General features: G+C 41.3%; 2 protein-coding genes across 2 annotated transcripts in view; one reads left to right on the top strand and one right to left on the bottom strand.

The window, feature by feature from the left end:
- Nucleotides 1-16,320, top strand: part of smtnb (smoothelin b) — a 212,568-nt gene extending 196,248 nt beyond the window's left edge. Inside the window, 13 exon segments of the mRNA XM_034170347.1 lie at nt 381-566; nt 808-883; nt 1,006-1,038; nt 1,886-2,065; nt 4,815-4,877; nt 7,671-7,748; nt 7,812-8,004; nt 8,091-8,217; nt 12,367-12,405; nt 12,407-12,519; nt 14,858-14,904; nt 14,907-14,957; nt 14,960-16,320. Coding sequence (XP_034026238.1) covers nt 381-566; nt 808-883; nt 1,006-1,038; nt 1,886-2,065; nt 4,815-4,877; nt 7,671-7,748; nt 7,812-8,004; nt 8,091-8,217; nt 12,367-12,405; nt 12,407-12,519; nt 14,858-14,904; nt 14,907-14,957; nt 14,960-15,009 — 1,236 coding nt within the window. The 3' untranslated portion in view covers nt 15,010-16,320.
- Nucleotides 16,321-16,958: 638 nt separating this feature from the next.
- On the bottom strand, nt 16,959-21,002 carry selenom (selenoprotein M). Its single transcript, XM_034170345.1, has 5 exons — nt 20,808-21,002; nt 18,887-18,922; nt 18,693-18,727; nt 18,523-18,601; nt 16,959-17,668 (listed from the first exon to the last, which is right to left on the bottom strand). Exons 1-5 carry the CDS (start codon nt 20,904-20,906, stop codon nt 17,438-17,440), a joined length of 480 nt encoding a protein of 159 aa, XP_034026236.1. The 5' UTR covers nt 20,907-21,002; the 3' UTR covers nt 16,959-17,437.
- Nucleotides 21,003-21,398: the final 396 nt, after the last annotated feature.

Genomic DNA, 21,398 nt, shown 5'->3' with positions numbered 1-21,398 from the left:
TGTTTGGCACATATTTAATTTGGCTAAATATAAAATGAGTAAGTCATCCAGCTTTGACACGGCTGAAGTTGCTTTGGAGAAGGAAGCATCTGTGGTCTGTAGTCTGCAGCATTCTGCTGTGGCTCTGGTTTGCAATCACTCTGCATCACTTATCTGCAGAGTGGTGAGTGCTGTTGTGTACTTTTTGCACAAAACTGGACAATCCAGAAAATAAATTCTCACTTTTATAAAATGTATCTGTGATCAAACTGTATCTTTTCTCTCTCCCTCTCTCTCTTATGTGTTACATGTAATACAGTTCATTCAGTGAAGCCATGTTTCTGCCCAGCTGTGTGTGCACATTTGTTTAAAGTGTGAATGTATCAAATTTCTACATGCAGATGGAGGCGGAGCCTGTTGTGGCCTCTGAGCCGCTGTTTTCAGCCGGACCATCTGTCCAAGTGCCATGTCGAATCTCCTCCATCCCTAACGGCTCCGCCACTCAAGCCAAACCTAAAGAACTTGCTGGCAAACTGACTTCTGAACAGCTGGCTGCCATTGAGGATGAAGAGCTGCTTGACAAAATGGTACTTCACACCTAAACTCTAATTCCATTTGAGTTGGCTTTAAAAGCAACACTTTGTAATGAATACAGCCACTTCAGCATTTGTGTACGAGCATGTGCATGCTAAGTGAGGGTGTATTTGGAGAAGTCACAGACCTTGTGTGTCAGTTGTGTGTATGCACGATGGCGTGTTAGAACTTTGTGTACATAGAACTGGCATCTGTCATTGTTTCCATGTGTGTATTTGTGTTTTACTTAAACAGCTTGATGAGTCAGAAGACTTTGAGGAGAGGAAGATGATCCGTGCAGCCATGAGAGATCTGAGAAAGAGAAAGAGAGGTAAGAGCGGAAACCCAATCTTCCATCTGTTTCTCCTACAATAAATGTTTCCTCCGCTCTCGTGCTTCAGCGGTAAGTAAAACCTGCCCGTTCCACATTATTTCCATCTATTCTGCCCTCAGAGATCAAGCTGGGCTGTACTCAAGAGGAAATGGGTAGGACAGGTTGGTGTGCCATGTGCATGAAAACCTTACTTGTGCCTCTTTTCAACCTGTCATCGTCAAACTCGTGGCATCAGTTCACTGGTTAATACTCAGGTCCCCGTGGTCGACGATGAAGGATGTTTTGATGGTTCTGCTCACAAGCATGAGATGTTTTTCTGATTTTCAGTGCCTCACACATCAATGTGCTCCATCACCGGCACTGAAGTACCTCTCAGGTTGTGCTTATTCTCTGTCTTGTAAGACGCGCTCACCATACGAGCGGGCGAGCGGCTGCGTTGATCTGACAGTTAAACCTCCTAATAGGATTCCGAGCTCCTCGTCTTTGCTGGAAAAGCTGTAAACCTTCAGTGTCCTCAGTGTTGTCCAGCACACAAAGAGCCCTGGACTTCCTGCTTGTTGCATTTTACTAAAAATGACACAAACCTTCAGTCAAATTGCTTAATACTGATATTTGCAGGTTAACTGCTGGAGGCTGTGCTGCAGGTGTTAAAGGTATTGTAGTATGTGCTCGGTGGACTTGGCACAGCTTTCAGCACTGAAGATGAGAATGTTTGCACGCTTAGCTCTGTGATGTTTGCACAGTCCACATTACTTGACAGCTCTGGCTCCGCTCTGAGCCTCCCACCTGTGGGTGTTTGTGTATTCAGAGGAATTTTACGGTGCTGTGGAAAGAATCCTAAAATGTATCAGCTCAAATTTGGAAGTCCTGATTACATCCATCTTTGCCACAGTCGGATGAGGTGCTGTCAGATTGTTTAGGGACTCTTGTCCTTCTCTTTTTCCACTGACATCATCTCCTCACTTTAACCACTACCTCTCCATCTCTTCTCCATCCCAGACCAGAGAGAAAAGGAGCGTGAGGTCCGTCTGCAGGAGCTCCGGCAGCAGAGAGATGACCGTACACAGAAAGGCCGCACGGGCATCGGAGCAGGAGAGGTGGTGATGAGGAAGGTGGAAAAGTCGGCAGACGGCTCCACCCTCAGTCACGTCACCAAGACAAACCGCTTTGCTCACTCTGGTAGTTTGCTCTTTTCTTTTTATTTTCTTGAACATTTCTTTTGAGGCATTGACAAAAATGGACTTGTGTTTAACAGAATGAGTACATAATAAATTTACAACTAAAGTAACAGCATTTAGAAACAAATTGTAATTTTGGGAATGACAGGACAGCTGACAGAATGTAAACAAAGCTATACTCTAAAAACTGTTACTGTGTTGTACTCAGTTTTTTTTTTGTGAAACATTTTTACACTTAAAAATATTGAGTAAATTAAAAAGCTGTGAAATCATTTAAATATACTAAGTAAAATATTAAGTATATTAGTCCTTTCCAAATATTCTTTATGAAATTTACAAACAAATTAAGTATATTTCAAAAAATATAACTTGTTAAGCAAATGCTAATTTCAATGAAATAAACTCAAATGTAAAGTTAAGATAAAATTAACTGTTAAATTTTTAAGCATTTCATTTGGTATATCCAACTCAAACAATTAATCAAATCTGTTTCAGAGATTTTATTAGGTCAGTAAAGCGGTTTTCTTATTGTGATATATACAAAGCCATTGAATTACTTTTTAGAGTGTAGAACGACACTCTTGGAGGATTTGCCTCTATCAAGGCCAGTGTGCCATCATGCAATGGTCAAAGTTTCCTGGCTTGATAAAAAGTAAGTCCCTTCGGCTGCTCCCTTGTTTGCACTCGGGGTCGCCACAGCAAATCCAAGTTACACTTTTATAAATCACCTCAAAATGTCATTGCTTCAGCTCCAAGTTGGAAACAGCATTTTCAGCCAATTTTGAGTGAAAATCACTTCATCAGTTAATCACCACAAGTTCAACATTTCCTGGCTCTGCATGTTTACCTGGACCCCCCCCCCCCAACTGTAATAGTCCAGGTCCAAAACTTTCACCTAGTTTTGCAAAATTACTTTTATTCCCCGAATGCCCTATTGTGCAACATTAAAATTATTTAAAATTTTACTGGATTCCTCACTTCAATCCAGGTCCACTTCAAACTGACTGAAATGACAGGATGCATGTCATCTTTACAACAAGTTTTACAAATACAGGTTTTATTAACATGTCCAATCTCATAAGCAGGTCATGTCTGGGAGCATGCACTGGTGCCACATAACACTGCATTAACCTTACTGTAGAACTAATGGCAGCGTTTAAAAAAAAACCCTAAAGCATTACAAGAGATCTGTGTTGAATGAGTTGTAACTCCCGTCAAATTAATACTGTAGAGTAGAGAGATTGCTGTTTGGGCTGTCACTGACATTTGAAACCTCTGAGATTGAACTCAGCAGGTCATGGTCAGCACCCTCTGAACTCAGGCAAGAGGGTTGCGACATGAACTTGACATGAACTTATATCCCAAATATTTTGGGTCTGTGATGATTTAGTGTTGAGTAATTGCACAGCAAAACCATGGACATGCACGCACAAAGAATTAGACCCCATTCCCATAGGTTCTGTACCGGGACAGAGAGCACTAAAAAGGAGCAGCACAAAACCTTAATTATCGCTATTGTCAGCCATATCAAAACTTTTCAGTAAACATTGTTAAAATTGGTTCATTCACTTTGATCAAACCTGGTAACAGCCAAAGTAGGGGAAACCGGGGCACAGAGAATCAGTAGCTATATCTGCAAAACTACATATATATTTGCAACAGTTATGCCATATTTTTATGCATAAAGACATCACCCTTATAAATTAGTGTTTTGTTTTTGGATACATTAAGGGTAAACTAAGTGGTAAGTGAAGTCAGTTTTTTTCCTATTAAAAGTAAATTTTGTGGATGTCAGTATCTTTGTATTTATTTCTCAGAACAGAGGAAAGGTGGCCCAAAAAATTGTTATTAGTTAGAAGACTACCCCGTCCAATTGATGAGCATGTGTTATGTCTTCTCCAGCTATTTGATAACATGACTCACGTGTGTCACATGCACCCGGTCAGCAGGTCATGGTCAGCTCCCTCTGAACTCAGGCAAGAGGGTTGCGACATGAACTTGTTGTGACATGAACTTGTGACATGAACTTATATGCCAAATATTTTGGGTCTGTGATGATGATGTGATGTGATGACATGCACAGTGAATCAGGGCACAGTGAATCAGTCTAGAAAGTGATTTACTAAGCCCCAGTATCAAGTAGATGACGAATATTACTTGTTGAAGCTTATACATTTATTTTTCCATGAATTATTTCTATAATTTGTGTATATAAACAACTGTTTTCATGTTTGAACAGAAATTATGGCAGTTGTAGTTATAATAGTTTGTCACTATATAAGACACTCACACATTACATAGCTGGTTTGCTGGATTATAGTTTGTATATGCATCAGCATATATTTAATAATTTTGAAGAAATCTTTATAATCATGTGTTTTTTTCATTATATTCTAAGTTGATTCACTGTGCCCCGTGAATTAGTATCTCGGGCACAGTGAATCAAAAATTTTAAAATTGATTTTAAACACTTAGAAATTACACTTGGGGAGACATAAATAACACCGCCTTATAAACAATAACTTGCTGTATTAAATTCACAATAGATTGACCTAAACCTGTGCATAATGTGTTTATGCTGCCACAAAACAACATTTCTGATCCACTGTGCCCCACCTTCCTCTACACATACACAGCCAAAAACATAATCGCCCCATGGAGGTAATTAAACATAAACAATAAAATCAGATAATCTAAAATCTTCTTGTGAAGTGCCATCACAATAATTAGAGGTGTATTTGTGTTTTCAGATGATGGGAGCAAATCAACAAGAAGCACAATTGTGGAGTCCAGCTACATGCAGAAAACAGATCGTGAGTCACTTCACGCTGTACTTTTACTTGAACCATTCCCATCGTAGAATTATTATCTCTCTTTAGTAAGGTTCCATTTTCAGAAAAGAAGCTTGTATAAAGTGCCCAAGGCATTTTGTGTTAAAAGCAGACAACAGACTGATTCCTATGGATTTTGACCTGCCGAGTTCAAAAATTGCTGTTGGTATGCTGTATCTTTACCCCTTCACCCCTAATTTACATTAAGCAAAATGGCTGGCAATTACATCAAAATTTCCATAATTTTGGTTGTATATGTAATATAAAAGCAAACTAAACATCCTTTTCTATGTATTTAGACCTGCTGAATTCAAATGTTGTTGTTGGCAAGCTGTATCTTTACCCCTTCACCCCTAAATTGCATTTAAAAAAAAATGGCTACTCTGCTCATTTCATGAAGCTTTTCAAAACTCTGCTTATGTTTGCAATAGAAGAGAAAATAAAACTTCTATTTCTTTGTATTTTGACATGCTGAGTTCAATTGTTGTTGTTCGCAAACTGTATCTTTACTCTTTCACCCCTAATTTGCATATTACTATTTGCTTTGGATGAGAACATAGAACTTATATTTGTATGTAATTTGACCTGCTGAATTTAAATATTGTTGTTGGAAAACTCTAACCCTACTCCTTCACCTCATAATTAGCAAAAAATGTATTAATTTAGTGACTGCCTGGTATTGTTACTGGTAAAAAAATAAGTCATCTTTGATTTGACCAAGGCAAGCAAATGAGCAAAATGAAGTAAAAAAGAATGATACTTGTAATTTGAAATTAAACATGGTTCTTGGATAAATATGCATGTCTCCAAAGGTCAGATGTGGGTAAAACTGTTATAATATTTTGCTTCTGCTCCCATGAGATCACCACAACCAGCAAGAGCAATGTGCAGATCATGATCAAACTCTGCAGCCTTCAGTATCTTTTCATTCATCTTGAAGGTCTCAACATTGTGCAGAGTCTTGTCAGCCTTCTCCTCCTGGCAGAATATGCAAAGAGCCTATTTGAAAGTACTAGAGGCACTTCTGAGTCTTACAGCTGGACCAGTGTAGGGACCTGCAGTGGGTTCCTCTGTGTCTTGAGACAATGACCTTTTCTCTAGTCTCCTAATATTTGTCTTGTTGGTGAACCAACTGTAACAGGATCTATGCCATTTTAGAGACATCTCATCAGAACTCAATATCCTCTCAGTTGTGAGTTTGTTCTCCTTATCTTTGAGCTTCTGACAAACTCTTGCACTATCCTGCAATGTAGCCCTTTGTCACTACCCTGAACAAGATTTTCTTTAGTGCAGTCCTGACAAATGATGCAGACATCGCCATCCACTGAAGAATCTTGTTTCATGCTGCCTAAGGCCTCCATTTTTCAATTCAAGACAACAGAGATTGTTACTTAAATAAGTATTGAGAACAGTCAAAATGTTTTGATCACCACTGAAGTATGCACCAAGAGAAAGTGCAAACAAGAGGAAATCACTCCACAATTGAAGTGATGAACGCAACTAAACCTAAATGCTACAGAACACAGAGGTTCAACTATATTATCTTACTACCTAACACTTTCAAGATTATGTGCAAATCAGTCTAGTGACAAGGGACACTGGCAACCTAACCAAGTGTATATAAAGAGAATCAGCAGACAAGAGACAACACAAATCTAATCTAATGCTACTCAGTATAATATATTATCTACAAAACCAATACCATAAGATTGGAACTTGTTCACACAAACCAACATACTAGAACATGAACATGCACAGATGTAGATGTGCACGAATGTGTAAGGATGAACTCCACAAATATATCAGGGAACAATGCAGTGTGATTGACCACATCTATGCTGCTGCTGCTGCTGCTGTTGTTGAGTCTTCTGGCACCCTGTGCATGGCCAATGGCTAGTGAGGCCTGCCCACTGGTGTCAAAAGCAGTAGCCCTTTGGTGTTGAAGCTGTATACATTATCTGTGCTGTACTGAGCAATTTATGTAGGCTTTCACATAGTATTATCATTATATTCTTCAGCATTTGTGATGAAAAAATACACGAGTCATTCACATGACATCAAGGAATTAATATATTGATATTGTGATTTTTAAATCCAAAGGAGATGTTTTTCAACAGGCCAGTTTAATTCAGATTGACAAATACATGCATTTGTAGGCCTGATTTTGCAGCAGAGGCATGTGGAAAAATTGGTTTTGTTATCAATTTCTTTTGTAGAACAAGCTTCTACAAAGTATGAAAACAGCAGGCGGCCATGTTGTTTCATGCATATTAAGGATGAAGGAGAGAGGATACAGCTTGCAAATACAAAACTATGAACTCAGCAGTTCAAATAACACAAAGATAAGAGTTTTCATTGCCTTTCTTGAGCAAAAACAAGCAAACTTTAGGAAAACGTAAAAACCGGGCGGCCATTTTTATTTTATGTAAATTAGGCAGTAAAGGAGTAGAGATACAGCATGCTAACAACAATATTTGAATTCTGCAGGTCAAAATACATAAGAATATAACTTTTATTTCTGTTTCTAATGCAAATACAAGTAAACTTATGGGAAATTTGTCAAAATTGGCAGCCATTTTGTTTTATGCAAATTAGAAGGTGAAAGAGTAAAGATACCACATGCCAACAGCAATTTTTTAATTCAGCAGGTCAAAATACATAAGAATCAGCCTGTTGTCTGCTTTTAACAGAAAATGCTTTGGGTAGTCTACTTATCTGAAAATAGAACCTAACTATCTTTCTTATTTTTGTATTTTTTTTTTTAATATTTCTTAGGTGGGACAGTTCACTCAAAATCCTACAGCTACACCTCTTCCACCTCCTCCTCCAGCACAACCAAAAAGTGGCAGGTGGGTAACAAACATCAGCACAATAGTCAGTAAATTAAAAATGTGCCATCATACACATACTAACTAGGTTGTTCATCTCCCGGCCTCAGTGTGTTTGATCGCGAGGATGACATGTCGTCTCGCAGTGGCAACTTGGCGGCGATGGAGCGACGGCAGGCTGAGCGCCGTAAGGAGCTGATGAGAGCTCAGACTCTGCCGAAGACTTCAGCCACACAAGCGCGCAAAGCCATGATCGAAAAACTGGAGAAGGAAGGAGGCGGGTGAGGATTAAACAGCACATAACGTGACTAAAGAAAGAAAAAGTACACATCAGAGTACATGTTAACACACGCCTGGCTTTCCTTAGCCCTGGAAATCAGGCGGTGGCAAAGGTCAATATGGTCCAGCGTTCCACCAGCTTTGGTGTCCCCAACGCAAACTCCATCAAACAGATGCTGCTGGACTGGTGCCGGGCAAAGACTCACTCATATGAGGTGAGCTAACTAGCCACAGCCACACGCTGTGTGCTCAAATTCATTTAATATTCCACTACAATCAGGTTCACAAGTATTTGGACAGTGACCCAAGTTTGGTCATTTTGCTTCTGTACACAACAATGTGTTTTAGACTGTAGGCTTTTAGCTTTAATTGAAGAGGTTTAACAAAATAATGCATATACTAGTTAGGAATTACAATCATTTGTATATATAGACCCTGCATTTTTAGAGCTAAAATGTACAACCCCAATTCCAATGAAGTTGGGACGTTGTGTGAAATGTAAATAAAAACAGAATACAATGATTTGTAAATCCTCTTCAACCTATATTCAATTGAAAACACCACAAAGACAAGATATTTAATGTTCAAACTGATAAACTCTCATTTTGAAATGGATGCCTGCAACATGTTTCAAAAAAGCTGGGACAGTGGTATGTTTACCACTGTGTTACATCAGCTTTCCATCTAACAACACTCAATAAGTGTTTGGGAACTGAGGACACTAATTGTGAGTGTCATGATTGGGTATAAAAGGAGCATCCCCAAAAGGCTCAGCCGTTCACAAGCAAAGATGGGGCGAGGATCACCACTTTGTGAACAACTGTGTGAAAAAATAATCCAACAGTTTAAGAACAATGTTTCTCAACATTCAATTGCAAGGAATTTAGGGATTCCGTCATCTACAGTCCATAATATAATCAGAAGATTTAGAGAATCTGGAGAACTTCCTACATGTAAGCAGCAAGGCCGAAAACCAGCATTGAATGCCCGTGACCTTTGATCCCTCAGGCGGCACTGCATTAAAAACCAACATCATTGTGTAAAGGAACACTTCAGAAAACCATTGTCAGTTAACACAGTTCGTCACTACATTTACAAGTGCAAGTTAACACTCTACCATGCAGAGTGAAAGCCATACATCAGCAACATCCAGAAACACCGCCGCCTTCTCTGGGCCGGAGCTCATTTGAAATGGACAGGCACAAAGTGGAAAAGTGTGCTGTGGTCTGATGAGTCCACATTTTAAATTGGTTTTGGAAATCATAGATGTTGTGTCCTCCAGACAAAACAGGAAAAAGACCATCCAGATCGTTACCATCGCAAAGTTCAAAAGCCAGCATCTGTGATGGTATGGGGGTGTGTTAGTGCCCAGGGCATGGACATCTTACACATCTGTGATGGCGCCATCAATGCTGAAAGGTACATCCAGGTTTTGGACCAACACATGCTGCCATCCAAGCAACATCTTTTTCAGGGACCTCCCTGCTTATTTCAGCAAGACAATGCCAAGCCACATTCTGCACGTGTTACAACAGCGTGGCTTCATAGTAAAAGAGTGCGGGTACTAGACTGGCCTGCCTGTAGTCCAGACCTGTCGCCCATTGAAAATGTGTGGCGCATTATGAAGCACAAAATATGACAAAGGAGACCCCGGATTGTTGAACAACTGAAGTTGTACATCAAGCAAGAATGGGAAAGAATTCCACCTACAAAGCTTCAACAATTAGTGTCCTCAGTTCCCAAACGCTTATTGAGTGTTGTTAGAAGGAAAGGTGATGTAGCACAGTGGTAAACATACCACTGTCTAAGCTTTTTGAAATGTGTTGCAAGCATCCATTTCAAAATGAGGAAATATTTGCACAAAAACAAAGTTTATCAGTTTGAACATTAAATATCTTGTCCTTGTGGTGTATTCAATCGAATATAGGTTGAAGAGGATTTGCAAACCATTGTATTCTGTTTTATTTACATTTTACACAACGTCCCAACATCATTGGATTTGGGGTTGTATTTGGACAAACTAAATATAAGTATTATTTTAATACAAATCATCACTTTTAAAGTCAGTTATTTATTTATTTACACATCAGGGGATGGATTTTTTTTTTTTTTTTTTTTTGCCAGCTTGCACTCGACCGAGACGGACGCACTTTTCTCCTCTCCCTCCCTCCTTATCTTTCCTGCTTCTGTGGGCGTGTTGTCTGTGAGGGCTGCAGCTTGCTCTTCCTGGAAACGACAAAAATGGATCTGTTAAAGTGGTCTCTGAACGCAATTGACACTATTTTTCTACAAGACATTCGGGAGCGGAGGACCCCGACCTGTCCTGCTGGGACGCATGTGATGGGTTACGTGATGGACTCGTGGAGGAGATGGCAGGTCATGTGCCTTTACATGCTTTCCTGTGGAGGACGTCGAAGATGTGTAATATTCGGCTTGGTGGTGACCGGCTTTCTGATGTGTGGTGCGGGCACTCTGCTGGTTTACCGAAAATCAAGAAAGTGGAAGCAGCTTTGATTGGTCGTTCCAGGCTGCCCTATATGAGTGATTCGATTGGGAAGGCGTGGCTGCACAGGTCGGCGGGGGTTAACCGCAGCGTGGAAGACATCTCGAGCAAGATCGCAGCCCTGGAAACCCCTATGACCGTCTGTGAAGACCCATTCTACATTCAGATGCATTGAGAGCCACTCTGTTCTCAGAACTGTGGAATCTTTCAGGCGTCTGTTATCTGGCTATTCATTTGGCTTCCCCAAATACAGCTGCCTTTCAAGGTCGCTGGTGATAAAAAAACCTCCTCAGAAGATCAACACGTAAGCCTCGCTCCCTGTCCTTCCCCCTCCCCTCAGCTTCTCCAGCCCTGACGTGAACTGTGTTAGAACTGTCCAGGACTTCTCAGACTGCGCAGGGCTGTTCCCTCTACCCCCCTCCAGACTGTCGGACAAGGCCGTTGACGCGCCGAACAGGCTGCCTTCCGGAGTGTTCTGATAACTGGTCCTTTCAAATCTCGGTTGTCGGTCCTGTGTCCTTGTTTTGTCTCTGTGATTATTGTTTTTTGTGCTGATGGGATTTTTTTTTTTCCTCATTGCCGCTGTGTAATGCAGCGGCTATGAGGGTTTTTTTTTTCTTCTCCTTTTCCCTCGTGTTTTGCTTTCATATATATGTTTTATGTACCGGGCCAGCCTATGTGTTGTGTGTTGTGTGTGTTGTTTGTTATGGGTCGGTGTTGGTTTGCTCAGCCCTGCTGTTGACCAAGGCAGGGATGTACATCTGGAGCTGGTCCCCGGGCGCCTAATGGTGACTTCTGCTCCTACTGGCAAATAGGATGGGTTAAATGCAGTAGCCACATTTCATTGTGCAGGGAAGATGTTCTTCTGTTCTGTGCATATGACAATAAAATTTCTTTGAATCTTTGAATACATGAAGATTTCCAAATCACTAATAGTCTTGGATTCATTCACCTCAATCATTCAGAAATACAAACAGTTTGGTACAGTATTGTAAATCTGTCTGGAGACCGCTGTTAAAAACTGAGTAAACCGTGCAAGGTGAATAGTGAGGGATCCACCAGACACCCATGACAACTGTGAAGGAGTTTCAGGAAGTTGTGCTGTGATTGGCTAAATTGTGCGTAGGGCAATTTGTTACTCACGAACATTAATAGGGAGTGGTAGAGAGAATGACTTTCTTAAAAAGAACACATGAGTGTTCAACTACAAGTTGCCAGACAGAACACCCGAGACACAAGTCTAGATTTGGCCTGTTTTTTTTTCTTCTCTGTTCCATTTCACCTTAATCTTTGACTGCCAAAGCCGCACTGTGAGCCAGTTTTTTTTTATCACAGAGATACAAGACTGGAACTCTTTCAGAGTTCTCTGGTTGTCTTGGTGACTTCCCTCACCACTTCTTTCTTGTACAGTTCTTGGGAAAACTGCCTGTTCCAGACTGATGCACAATACAGGTGTATTTCATTATAATTGATGTAATAAAAACCAAGGCACATTCAGTGACTTCATGTATCCATCCCGATTATCTAGAAAAACTTGCTGTAATGTGATTGTTGGGTTTGCATAATAATTTAGTTTGACAGTTACATATGAGCTCAGAATTAGAGGGATGTGTATAAAAGTGCCTGTAATACAAATGGTTTATGCAAAATTGGTTTGTCAAACCCCCGTATGTAGAGAAGAAAGGCAGCACACATCTGGTCTTGATTGTTTCATTTTGATAACATTGTTTTGGCATGCAGAGACAAAATAACACACACACACAAAAAAATTGTCTGTGACCAAATACTTATGGCCTGATTGTGCCCAGTGACATTATTGCTCGTATATTCTCTGTGTGCACATGTTCGTGCTTTCCTTCAGCATGTGGATATCAGAACTTTTTCGTCCAGCTGGAGCAATTGGCATGGCGTTTTGCGCCCTGGTGCACCATTTCTTTCCCGAAGCCTTCGACTACAGCTCACTGCAGCCCCAGCACCGCAGGCAAAACTTTGAGGTGGCTTTCAGCGCTGCAGAGTGAGTACACACATGACGAGTGCTCTTTAGTCCAGTAACAGCACCCCATTATTTTGTTTTTGTTAATTGCTGCAGCGTAACCAGAAAAACGCTGCATTAGCCTGTCTAGCGTTCCTCTCAGGCTCAGTATACAGCCTCACTAACTGGTCACAAAGGTCACACACACAAACACAGAACAGTTTTCCGGGATCCTGGATAAACGGTTCCTTCCCCTCTTAGTGCAGTAAAAAAACACACTAAAACCAAACTGTTACTTGGAGCCTGCGTACCAGAACAGACCAGATGGCGTGGACAGTCATGTGACCTCCAGTGCGATCCCATGCCGATGTGCCGTGTTAACTTTACTTGTCTCTCCCAGTTGTCTGACCCACCTCAGGTGACTGAGTCCTATTTCGCTACACCCTAATTCGCTGCCTCTAAATCTCCATCTGTCCTCTGAGTAACCGCTGTGACCCCGCCCCCCTTCCATCTTGTCACTGCTCTAAACCAGCGACCCACGAGCAAAGCAACCCCAAACAACCAGCAGGTTCAAACAGAAGACTACTCAACTTTACTTCTGTTATTTCCCCTCATCTCCCTCCTTCTCATGTTTTCCTCCTCATCCGTCTTGCATCACACCTGTGATAGCCCCACCCATTTGTGTGATCACATGCTCACATGCTGATGACGTTTATTTGATTTGTTCCACGCCCGACCACAGCCCTCAGTCTTTCCACTTGTGTTGCACTGTCACGCACTCCTTGGAATCCTGACGTGTTCACACCAGCCACCCTGTGCACCCGTGTGTGGTTTTACACTCACTTGTAGCCTTTGTATAGTCGCAGAATGTCTTCAGTGTGTCTGCTGCGTGTTTCTGACAGTACGCACAGTAGCTGCATAGAAAATGTTCGCTGAAGAAATCCGCAAACAAAAAGGTTAAATGTGCATCATCTGACGCCCATTTTGACATTTTGTTTGGCTCGTGTGTGTGTGTCACACACACTGTGTATGCCACGACGTTCATGAAGCATGATTGTCAAATCATGGATGTATTTGTGAACACAGATTGTAATGATGTCGTTTCTTCTTTGTGTTTTCTCCCTCTGTCTTTTCACTCTGACTCTGTCACTTGGCCGCTCACTGCTTTTTTGTGTTTTTGTCCACTGTCCCTGTCCTCTCTCTTATCTGTAATCCATCCTCGTCTTTCATTTTGTTTCTCTCAACTTCTATCCCTCCCCTGCTATTTGTCCAATCTGACCCCCCCCCCCCCCCCCGCTGGTGGGTGCGGGTGAAGGAAACTTGTGGACTGTCCCCAGCTGCTGGATGTGGACGACATGGTGAAGTTGCGCGAGCCAGATTGGAAGTGTGTGTACACGTACCTGCAGGAGTTCTACAGGGGTCTGGTGACGAAGGGCCTGGTTAAAACCAAAAACTCCTCCTAGACTCACACCTAAAAGTGAACCCATGGTGAGAGGCAGTGAAGCCAACGACGGAGCCTCGCTTTAGTTCCAACAGGCTTTAATGAGACATATATATGTATAAATGTGTGTGTGTATGTGTGTGGGATGGTGTTTTAAATGCAGAAAACTCATTCTTCACGTTTTTTGCTCTAATCTGAAGCTGGTGAAGTCTGACGAACCAAACATGGTATGCTATGCCTGAGCATCCCTGTGTGCATTTGTGCAGAGCCCGTCGGAGAGAGGCAGACAGCCAGGGATCACCTCTGTGCATCTGCAGCTCAGCACTGTAAAAGGAGCTGCTGCATCACTGCTCTTCAAACCTAAAGGCTGGGAAAGAAAGCAGATGACCAGAAAGCTGCTGTTCTTTGGCTTTTACATGTTTATGCACTTACCTCGTAAAAGCCTTTTAACATTTTAATAGCAAAGTACAGAACAAGCGCATCCTGAAGTCAGATGAAAGATTTTACATTGTTGACATTTGTCTTCTCCCGGGGCACATTTACTTCCCTGGACTCTGCTCTTTCAGAGGATTTACAGATGTGGTGATAATGCCACCCAGTGGGCCGTTTCTCTGTGTGCTTTTACATGAATCTTTAGTCATAAAACAGTCTTTTTGGATTCGCTGCATTAGTCAAGTTTATTGTAATATAGAACTTTTAAAAGGATGGGTCGCACAGCAAAACGGTGAATGAAAATGAAACATCTCAAGGAGAGCTGAAGCTGTTCTGTGCAGGGTGGTGAGTGCTGAGATGGAGCTCTTTGTGTCCTTTAGCGGATAAATAACACATAGATAAGCCAGAGGTTTAAAAACTGGAGAGAATCTGTCATCCTCACTTTATCTGGCGCTCCCTTCTGGTCCAACCTGGTCTTCTCATCTGCGCTGTCTCTTGTGTCCTCAGGACTTTTGCCAACTGCATGCCTTTGCTGGAAGTGGAGGACATGATGATCATGGTAAGAAACCTGACTCCAAATGTGTCTTCACCTATGTACAGTCTCTGGTCACCACTTGCGCAGGTACGAGATGTCAATGGGTCGGTCTTCTGACCTCTGACCTGTGCTCAGGTCAACAGCATTCAGCGCAGGTCAACACTGGGCGGAGTCTCTGGACAAGTTGTACATGGTGTGTGGCCAGCAGCAGTGTTGCATTAGGTCCAGCGTTTTGTCTGGAGAGGAAAAACTCCCAATATTTGCAGGATTACAACACTAAACTATTAATGACAGTAACTTTAGTACATTTATCAAACTGATTTATACACAGTAAGTCAACATAATATCATGAAAGTAGTGGGTACTTGAAGACCTCAATTATTAAAAAAAGAACATTTAAACCGGTTCCCTTTAAAATTATTTAAATTCAATATTGTTATCTGCAACTCTTTATAATTATTGGAATTTTAATGATTCCACTGTGGAAGACAAATATATCCAACTGGTTTCTGGTACTTTTTATTTTTAACCAAATCTGCTTGTTGAGATATTTAAATTAAAATATTATTCTTATGTTAATGTCGTCATTCGGCATATAACCATTTAATTAACAAGCACGGGGACGTTCCTTTGTAGTTCTAATGAATGCAGCGTTATTGTACTTGCAGTCCAAAGCAAAGGACAACTTTTAAATGTTTCAGATTCCATTTTAAATTGGTGTGAACTTGACACCAGAAGTATCTGCATGGACCCACTTCTTATAAACTTATTTGTGTTTTGTTTATTTTATATCCATATTTTTTTTTTCTTTTAAAGCTTTGTTTGTTTGTTTGTATTGGGGGGGGGGGGGGGGGGGTTGTTACATGCTCTGAAGGGAAGTGTTTTTGATAATACACAGCTGAACTCTTGTTTGACCAGTCGTTGCCTCACCCTGCTGATCACACTCACAGAGCAGTTTATTTATTGCGTCAGGAATTTTTTAAATATATTTTTTATTTTAAAGTGTGTACATTATGTTTTTAAAGTCTTGTTTTAAAAAAAGTTAAGCTTAAGCTGGGGGCAGAGTTTTGTGAATCAAATTTGGGGGGGGGGGGGGGTCTGGTGAAAGCTGGCTTTCCAGTCGTCACAGCCAAACATATCTGCGAATGTATATTTTGTAGCCTGAATTTAAAGAAAATGTTTGAAGATTTTATTTGTACAATTTTGGTTCCTTAGAGAAGATGCCTAAGCTGTGGTTGGTTTCACGTCTTATTTTGATGCAGTTTATTTCTGTGTTAGTAGATTTAGAGATATTATAAAATTAATTCCTGTCAACATATAGATTAAAATAATGTCTTTCACAGCGCAGTGAGTGATGTACAGGAGAGTTTAACCGTCACACATTTCTGTGCACCACAGTTAAATGTGAATTAATTAAACAAGTTCAAGAATTGAATGGTTGTGGTGGAATTTCTGCTCTGAATGGTCACACATGTGACAGAGAGGACTGAGTCCGTCCCAGCATGCACACAGTTTGTAGTCTACCTTCTTGCTGTGCTGGAATCATCTCAGTGTGAGGCAACAGTGCTAACCACTGGGATCTTCTCAGTGCTAACCAACTGTGCTATTCCTGTTATCTACCATGCACGGAACTTAAGACGTGATTAATGGATAGAACGTATGCCTGGTGATGGTGCTGAAATGTTGTCAGTCCCGCAAATTCATGACTAACTTCAAACAGTGCTCCAGAATGTCAAAACATTTGTATAGTCTGTGTTTTCTAGCATTGTTCCAGAGTTTACCAAAAAGGAAGATGTCAGGAGCTGTGCCAAATGTGACCTCAGTGGGTCACTGTTTTGAAACAAAGTTTGACACACGTTTCATTTGACTTGCACCCTCTGGTGTTGAACCTTAATAAAACAGGATCACACTGTTTGGTCTGTATGTGCACGCACACTGCTCGTCTTTACACTGGACATGGATACAGAGTCAAGCATTCAAACTCCAAAAAAGAAAGGTCCTGTGCCTTCTTGCTATGAGCTAAAATTACTTTCTAAATCATACAAAACAAGAGGCTGATAGATTTGCACTTTCTTCCACCCACATCTTTTATTCGTGTTGAATCACTTCACTTCACTTGAATTCTCTTGTTCGCGTCAACCCCAACCCACTGGAACACGGTGCATCAACCCCCAGCCAGTCGGATGACTTCACCTCGGAGCTTCATTTAGTGTCTCAGTGAACAAAGGCAGCAGACACGTAAGAGAGCTCAAGTGAGGTACAGGAGACAACCATGATGGATCAACCTCAAACCAAACATGCACTTTCAGTGCCGTGTGTGTGTATCCCCTACAAAAGTGCTCACAAATCAACAATGGTGGTGTTACCACTCTAAAACAGCACAGTTAGAAAGTGCAAATTCAGTGTGTGGCCCTGGAAGATGTTTTCTAAGAAAAAGATTACATTCTTCCTCACATGCTAATCCATAAGCTCCTGGCTTTCTTGTGACATGAAAACCACAGGAACCACCTGGTCATGGAGCAGCTGTGAAGCAGAGTGTAACTTTACTGTTTTTAGAGATCGGAGTGCTTGGTGTCTGATTTTGGCTCGGACGAGGCGTTCTCTGTGACAAGAGATGAAGATGCGGGCTTGTATGATGGAGCATCTTTAAATGGACTGTCTTTGGCGGGAGAGAAGCGGAACTCATCTGGCACCTCATCTTCAGGTCGATCCTTCTTGTAGAAGCCCAGCTTCCCCAGCAACTGGTTGATCTCAGAGCGGGTCATGTCGGACAAAGGGATCCGCTGTGGAGGAATCACCGTCATTATGGCAGCGTGCGACCGTAAATGGTGTTTTCATTTAAGTTTAATAGACATAATAGAGACATCTGGAGTTTCTGAAAAATTAATGGGTTTGGGGGGAAGTATTATAATCTGTCATGATGTTCATGTTTGCTCCTGGACTGTGTAAAAGCAAAACTTATGAAATTCATGGAAAAATGAGTGTATTACAAAAGGGAAAAGAGGAAGCACTCAGCATCTGTATCTCTGCCAATGAAAGTGGACAGCTGTTTAACCTGAAAGTGGATTGGGTGGGGGGGAACACATGTCCCATTAAAAACTTTTGTTCTGAGACTATCAGATGCTAATATGTAAAACATTCTTGTTTGGGGAATGTAGTACATATTTGCATGATCTATGATCATTCTTAATAATGTTCTACTTATGTGTGCCAACCCCACCCTGTTTGACCTCATTTTGGTGGAAATGTACTATTTAATGGTCATTTGACTGTAACAAGAGGAAAACAAATCTCAGTGTGCAATTAATGGAAAATTCCACAAAATTCCAAAATAACCAAAAAAAAAAACAAAAACAAAAACAAAAAAAACAACAAATAAACCAGAAACCTGAACTTAGACACTAAATATAGTATAGACACTAAATTTAGATTTTTTTTTTTTTTTTAACTTTTTTCAAGAAGCTTTTGTCAAGTTACAGAATGGCACTGAAGGAAATCAAATTCAGGCAAATCCAGACATTTCAAAGTTTAATCACTGCTCTCCAAAGAATGTCAGTCTGTTAATTTTTGAGTTTTGAGAGATTTAACTGGTGAGTGGCGTTAGCAGACACAGCAGCACTATAAAAGAAAAACTTACATCCAGCTCCTCGAAATAGTGGTTCAGGAGGACGAGCTCGGGGTCAGCTCCAGGAATGTGCTTCATCACCAGGTTATGACTGAGGGGTCAGAGGTCAAGGATTGATGCAGACAAAAGTTTTTTTTTTTTTTTTTTTAAGAAGCTTTTTAACAGACATGTTTAAAGGATACTAAAGAGGAATGTCATGGACCACAAAGGCTTTGACCTGCAGACACAAAGTAAAATTGTTTTTTTTCCCCCCATTCTGCTCTTGTTTCACTGGCAAAACTGTTGGGGATTGAAAGTGTCTGTTTGTCCGTGAACAAACTGCCAGATTGTTTTACAACACTGGTGTTGCTCTATTATATTATAGAATGTAACTCACCTCGCTCAGCCTGTTCAGCTGTCATCCACCACACGTCTGCAAACAAACAGGAGATCACATAAAACTTGGAGACATGTTAATTGAGTGGGTGGAATAAAAAAAATAAAAATGTTTAAAATTTATCTTGAAAAGCTACATAAGCAAACTTTAAGTTGAAATTTCTCATTTTAGACTTTGGCAACCCAAGTTGCCGAAGTCCATATTTTAATCTTCACCATGCCAGCTGTCTGACAGTGTTTACTGTACTGCTGCACGTCTACACAACCTCTGGCCAATGTAAAGGATTATGGGTAATCATACAACACAGATATGCTAAGGTACGCTATCACCTATGACTGCTGGGATAGGCTCCAGCTCCGACACCCCCATGGCCCTTAACCTGAGTAAGCAGGTATAGAAAATAGGATCTTATGAATGTTCCATTTTAAACAACCCCCCCAATCACTACCATTAAGGGGAACAACCACGTTACCATTTACAAACGTTGGCCAAGACTATGCCAACAAGGAGCAATGGAGAAGCAAAACCAAGCTAAGAGATACACTTGCCCCCGTTGTGTGTTCAAACCTCCGCCACAATCATACAGTCCTTGGTGATGGAGTCTTCCGTTTGTGATGGCCATAAATTTCTCCTTTATCGTTGCCACGCTTATGCGAAAACTAGACTGCAAGGATGACATAGTAATTCTTGCCCAATCAGTGCCCACCTTTCAGGTTAAGAAGTCAATGAAATGTCTACAAATACAGAAGATGTATTCCAGAACAGGTATGGGATTTAGAAGCCCATGTGACCCTTGGACTGAAAGTGATGCTAATGCAGTGTTCCCTTGTACTCAGAAAGAAAGAGCTGAGACTTGGAAAAGTGCAATGGAACGGCAATCAAGTCAGAATTCCGTGTATGAAACTTGGCCAAGATCTGTGTAGAATGACTGGGCTGATCTAACACCTTTTGCAGGTGGAAGATTCTTTCTCACGCCGTCAAGCAATATAACGATCAGGGTAAGTCATTCCATAGAGACTCTAGGAAAAGGTATGGCATGGGGGCTGTCATGTGTCGTCGATCAGCTAATCAGAAGCATTCTGTATCTAGAGACAGTCAATGCATACAGTTCAGTACCTGCAGCCATGGTTAGAAATCAATGACTGCTTCAACGCCTCACAATCGATCAGTGGATTTGCACCCTGTGACGTGAGAAAAGAAGGGCTCGATGATCAACACTAGATGGAAAGCCCCCCATCTTTTTTTCCTTTGATACATGATTTTTTATTTGAGGATGTATCACCTCAGTGTCTACAGCTTTTTTTTTTTAGATAAATTTTAACACCCATCTTAAACACACACACACCTGGTGACCTGCATGAATCTGACCCCTGTAAAAAGTCAGCCGCCTCTTTGGCTACAGGCTGTGGATTTTGTGACTCTTTCAAAGATACTGGGTGGAACGCCTAACCCAGTTTGTGACACATCCGAGCCCCGTGTATTAAATAACATGTGACAAATGCAACAATAGTAACAGATAGGTTCTTTTCTTCACCTATGCTGGCAGGGTGCTTGTGTGGGTAACACCCTGGGGGAGAAAGCTACATGTTTTCTCACAAGCAACTGAGTCCTGTTCCATTCTCTCCAACTCTATATTGTCCTGCTGAAGAATAGTTTCGGAAACTTTTGTGCCTCTTTAACACAACTGGAGCAGCTTCTTGTTTTGTACATTCAATGGATGTAATCTAATTTTAATCAACACAATGTGCGTATATTCAGGTCCATTCTTCTTACTGCATCTCAACCCTCAATTAAAAAGAAACAGAATCACGCATGCGCCCTGCACGGACGTTTGCGCGAACCGTTTGCACATTTCTCCAGATGTGGTTCGTAAAGAATCCACTGACACACAGATGTGCTGTATTATTAAAGCTGACCGTACCTCCACCTTGGCTTTGGCCAGACCATCCAGTTTGTCCGGTTCCACCTCGTAGGCCGAGGACGCGCACTGAAGTAACGTGCTCAACACAATCAGCCACATGATGTGTCACGGATCAGACCAGGATCCGCTGGACTGCACACACCGGGGTCTGCAGATGTTAGTATGTGGACTGCTATGAGGAGGAGAGGTAAGTGATGCACGGCTATGTCACGTCCGGGTGTTCTGCCACGTCAGATGCCCCCACGCCCATGCCCCGCCCCTTGATCGTGGAGCGCGCGCATTGGTTATGTGATGTTTGGAAGCCCGAAGCTTCCCGCAGAAACACTCCGAAAGGTGAAATAAATTGGCGAAAAACATGGTTGTGCCCTTTCCAGTTTTGCATTTAAAATAAAATAAGAGAACTTCAGTTCAAAATACTACACAACATTTATCCTTATAATAATATAATTTCCAGGTTCAGTGACTTCGATGACAAATGCACCTTTTGTGGGATTGAATCAGAGACAATTTCACATTTATTTTGTATTTGCCTTGTGTCATCTAAGTTTTGGACAGATTTTTAAAAATATATCTATGAAAAAAACTGCACAT

Source organism: Thalassophryne amazonica, chromosome 5 (genome assembly GCF_902500255.1).
Source record: "Thalassophryne amazonica chromosome 5, fThaAma1.1, whole genome shotgun sequence".
NCBI lineage: Eukaryota > Metazoa > Chordata > Actinopteri > Batrachoidiformes > Batrachoididae > Thalassophryne > Thalassophryne amazonica.
Note: the sequence above shows the minus strand (reverse complement) of the source record. Positions and strands in the feature narration are given on the sequence as shown.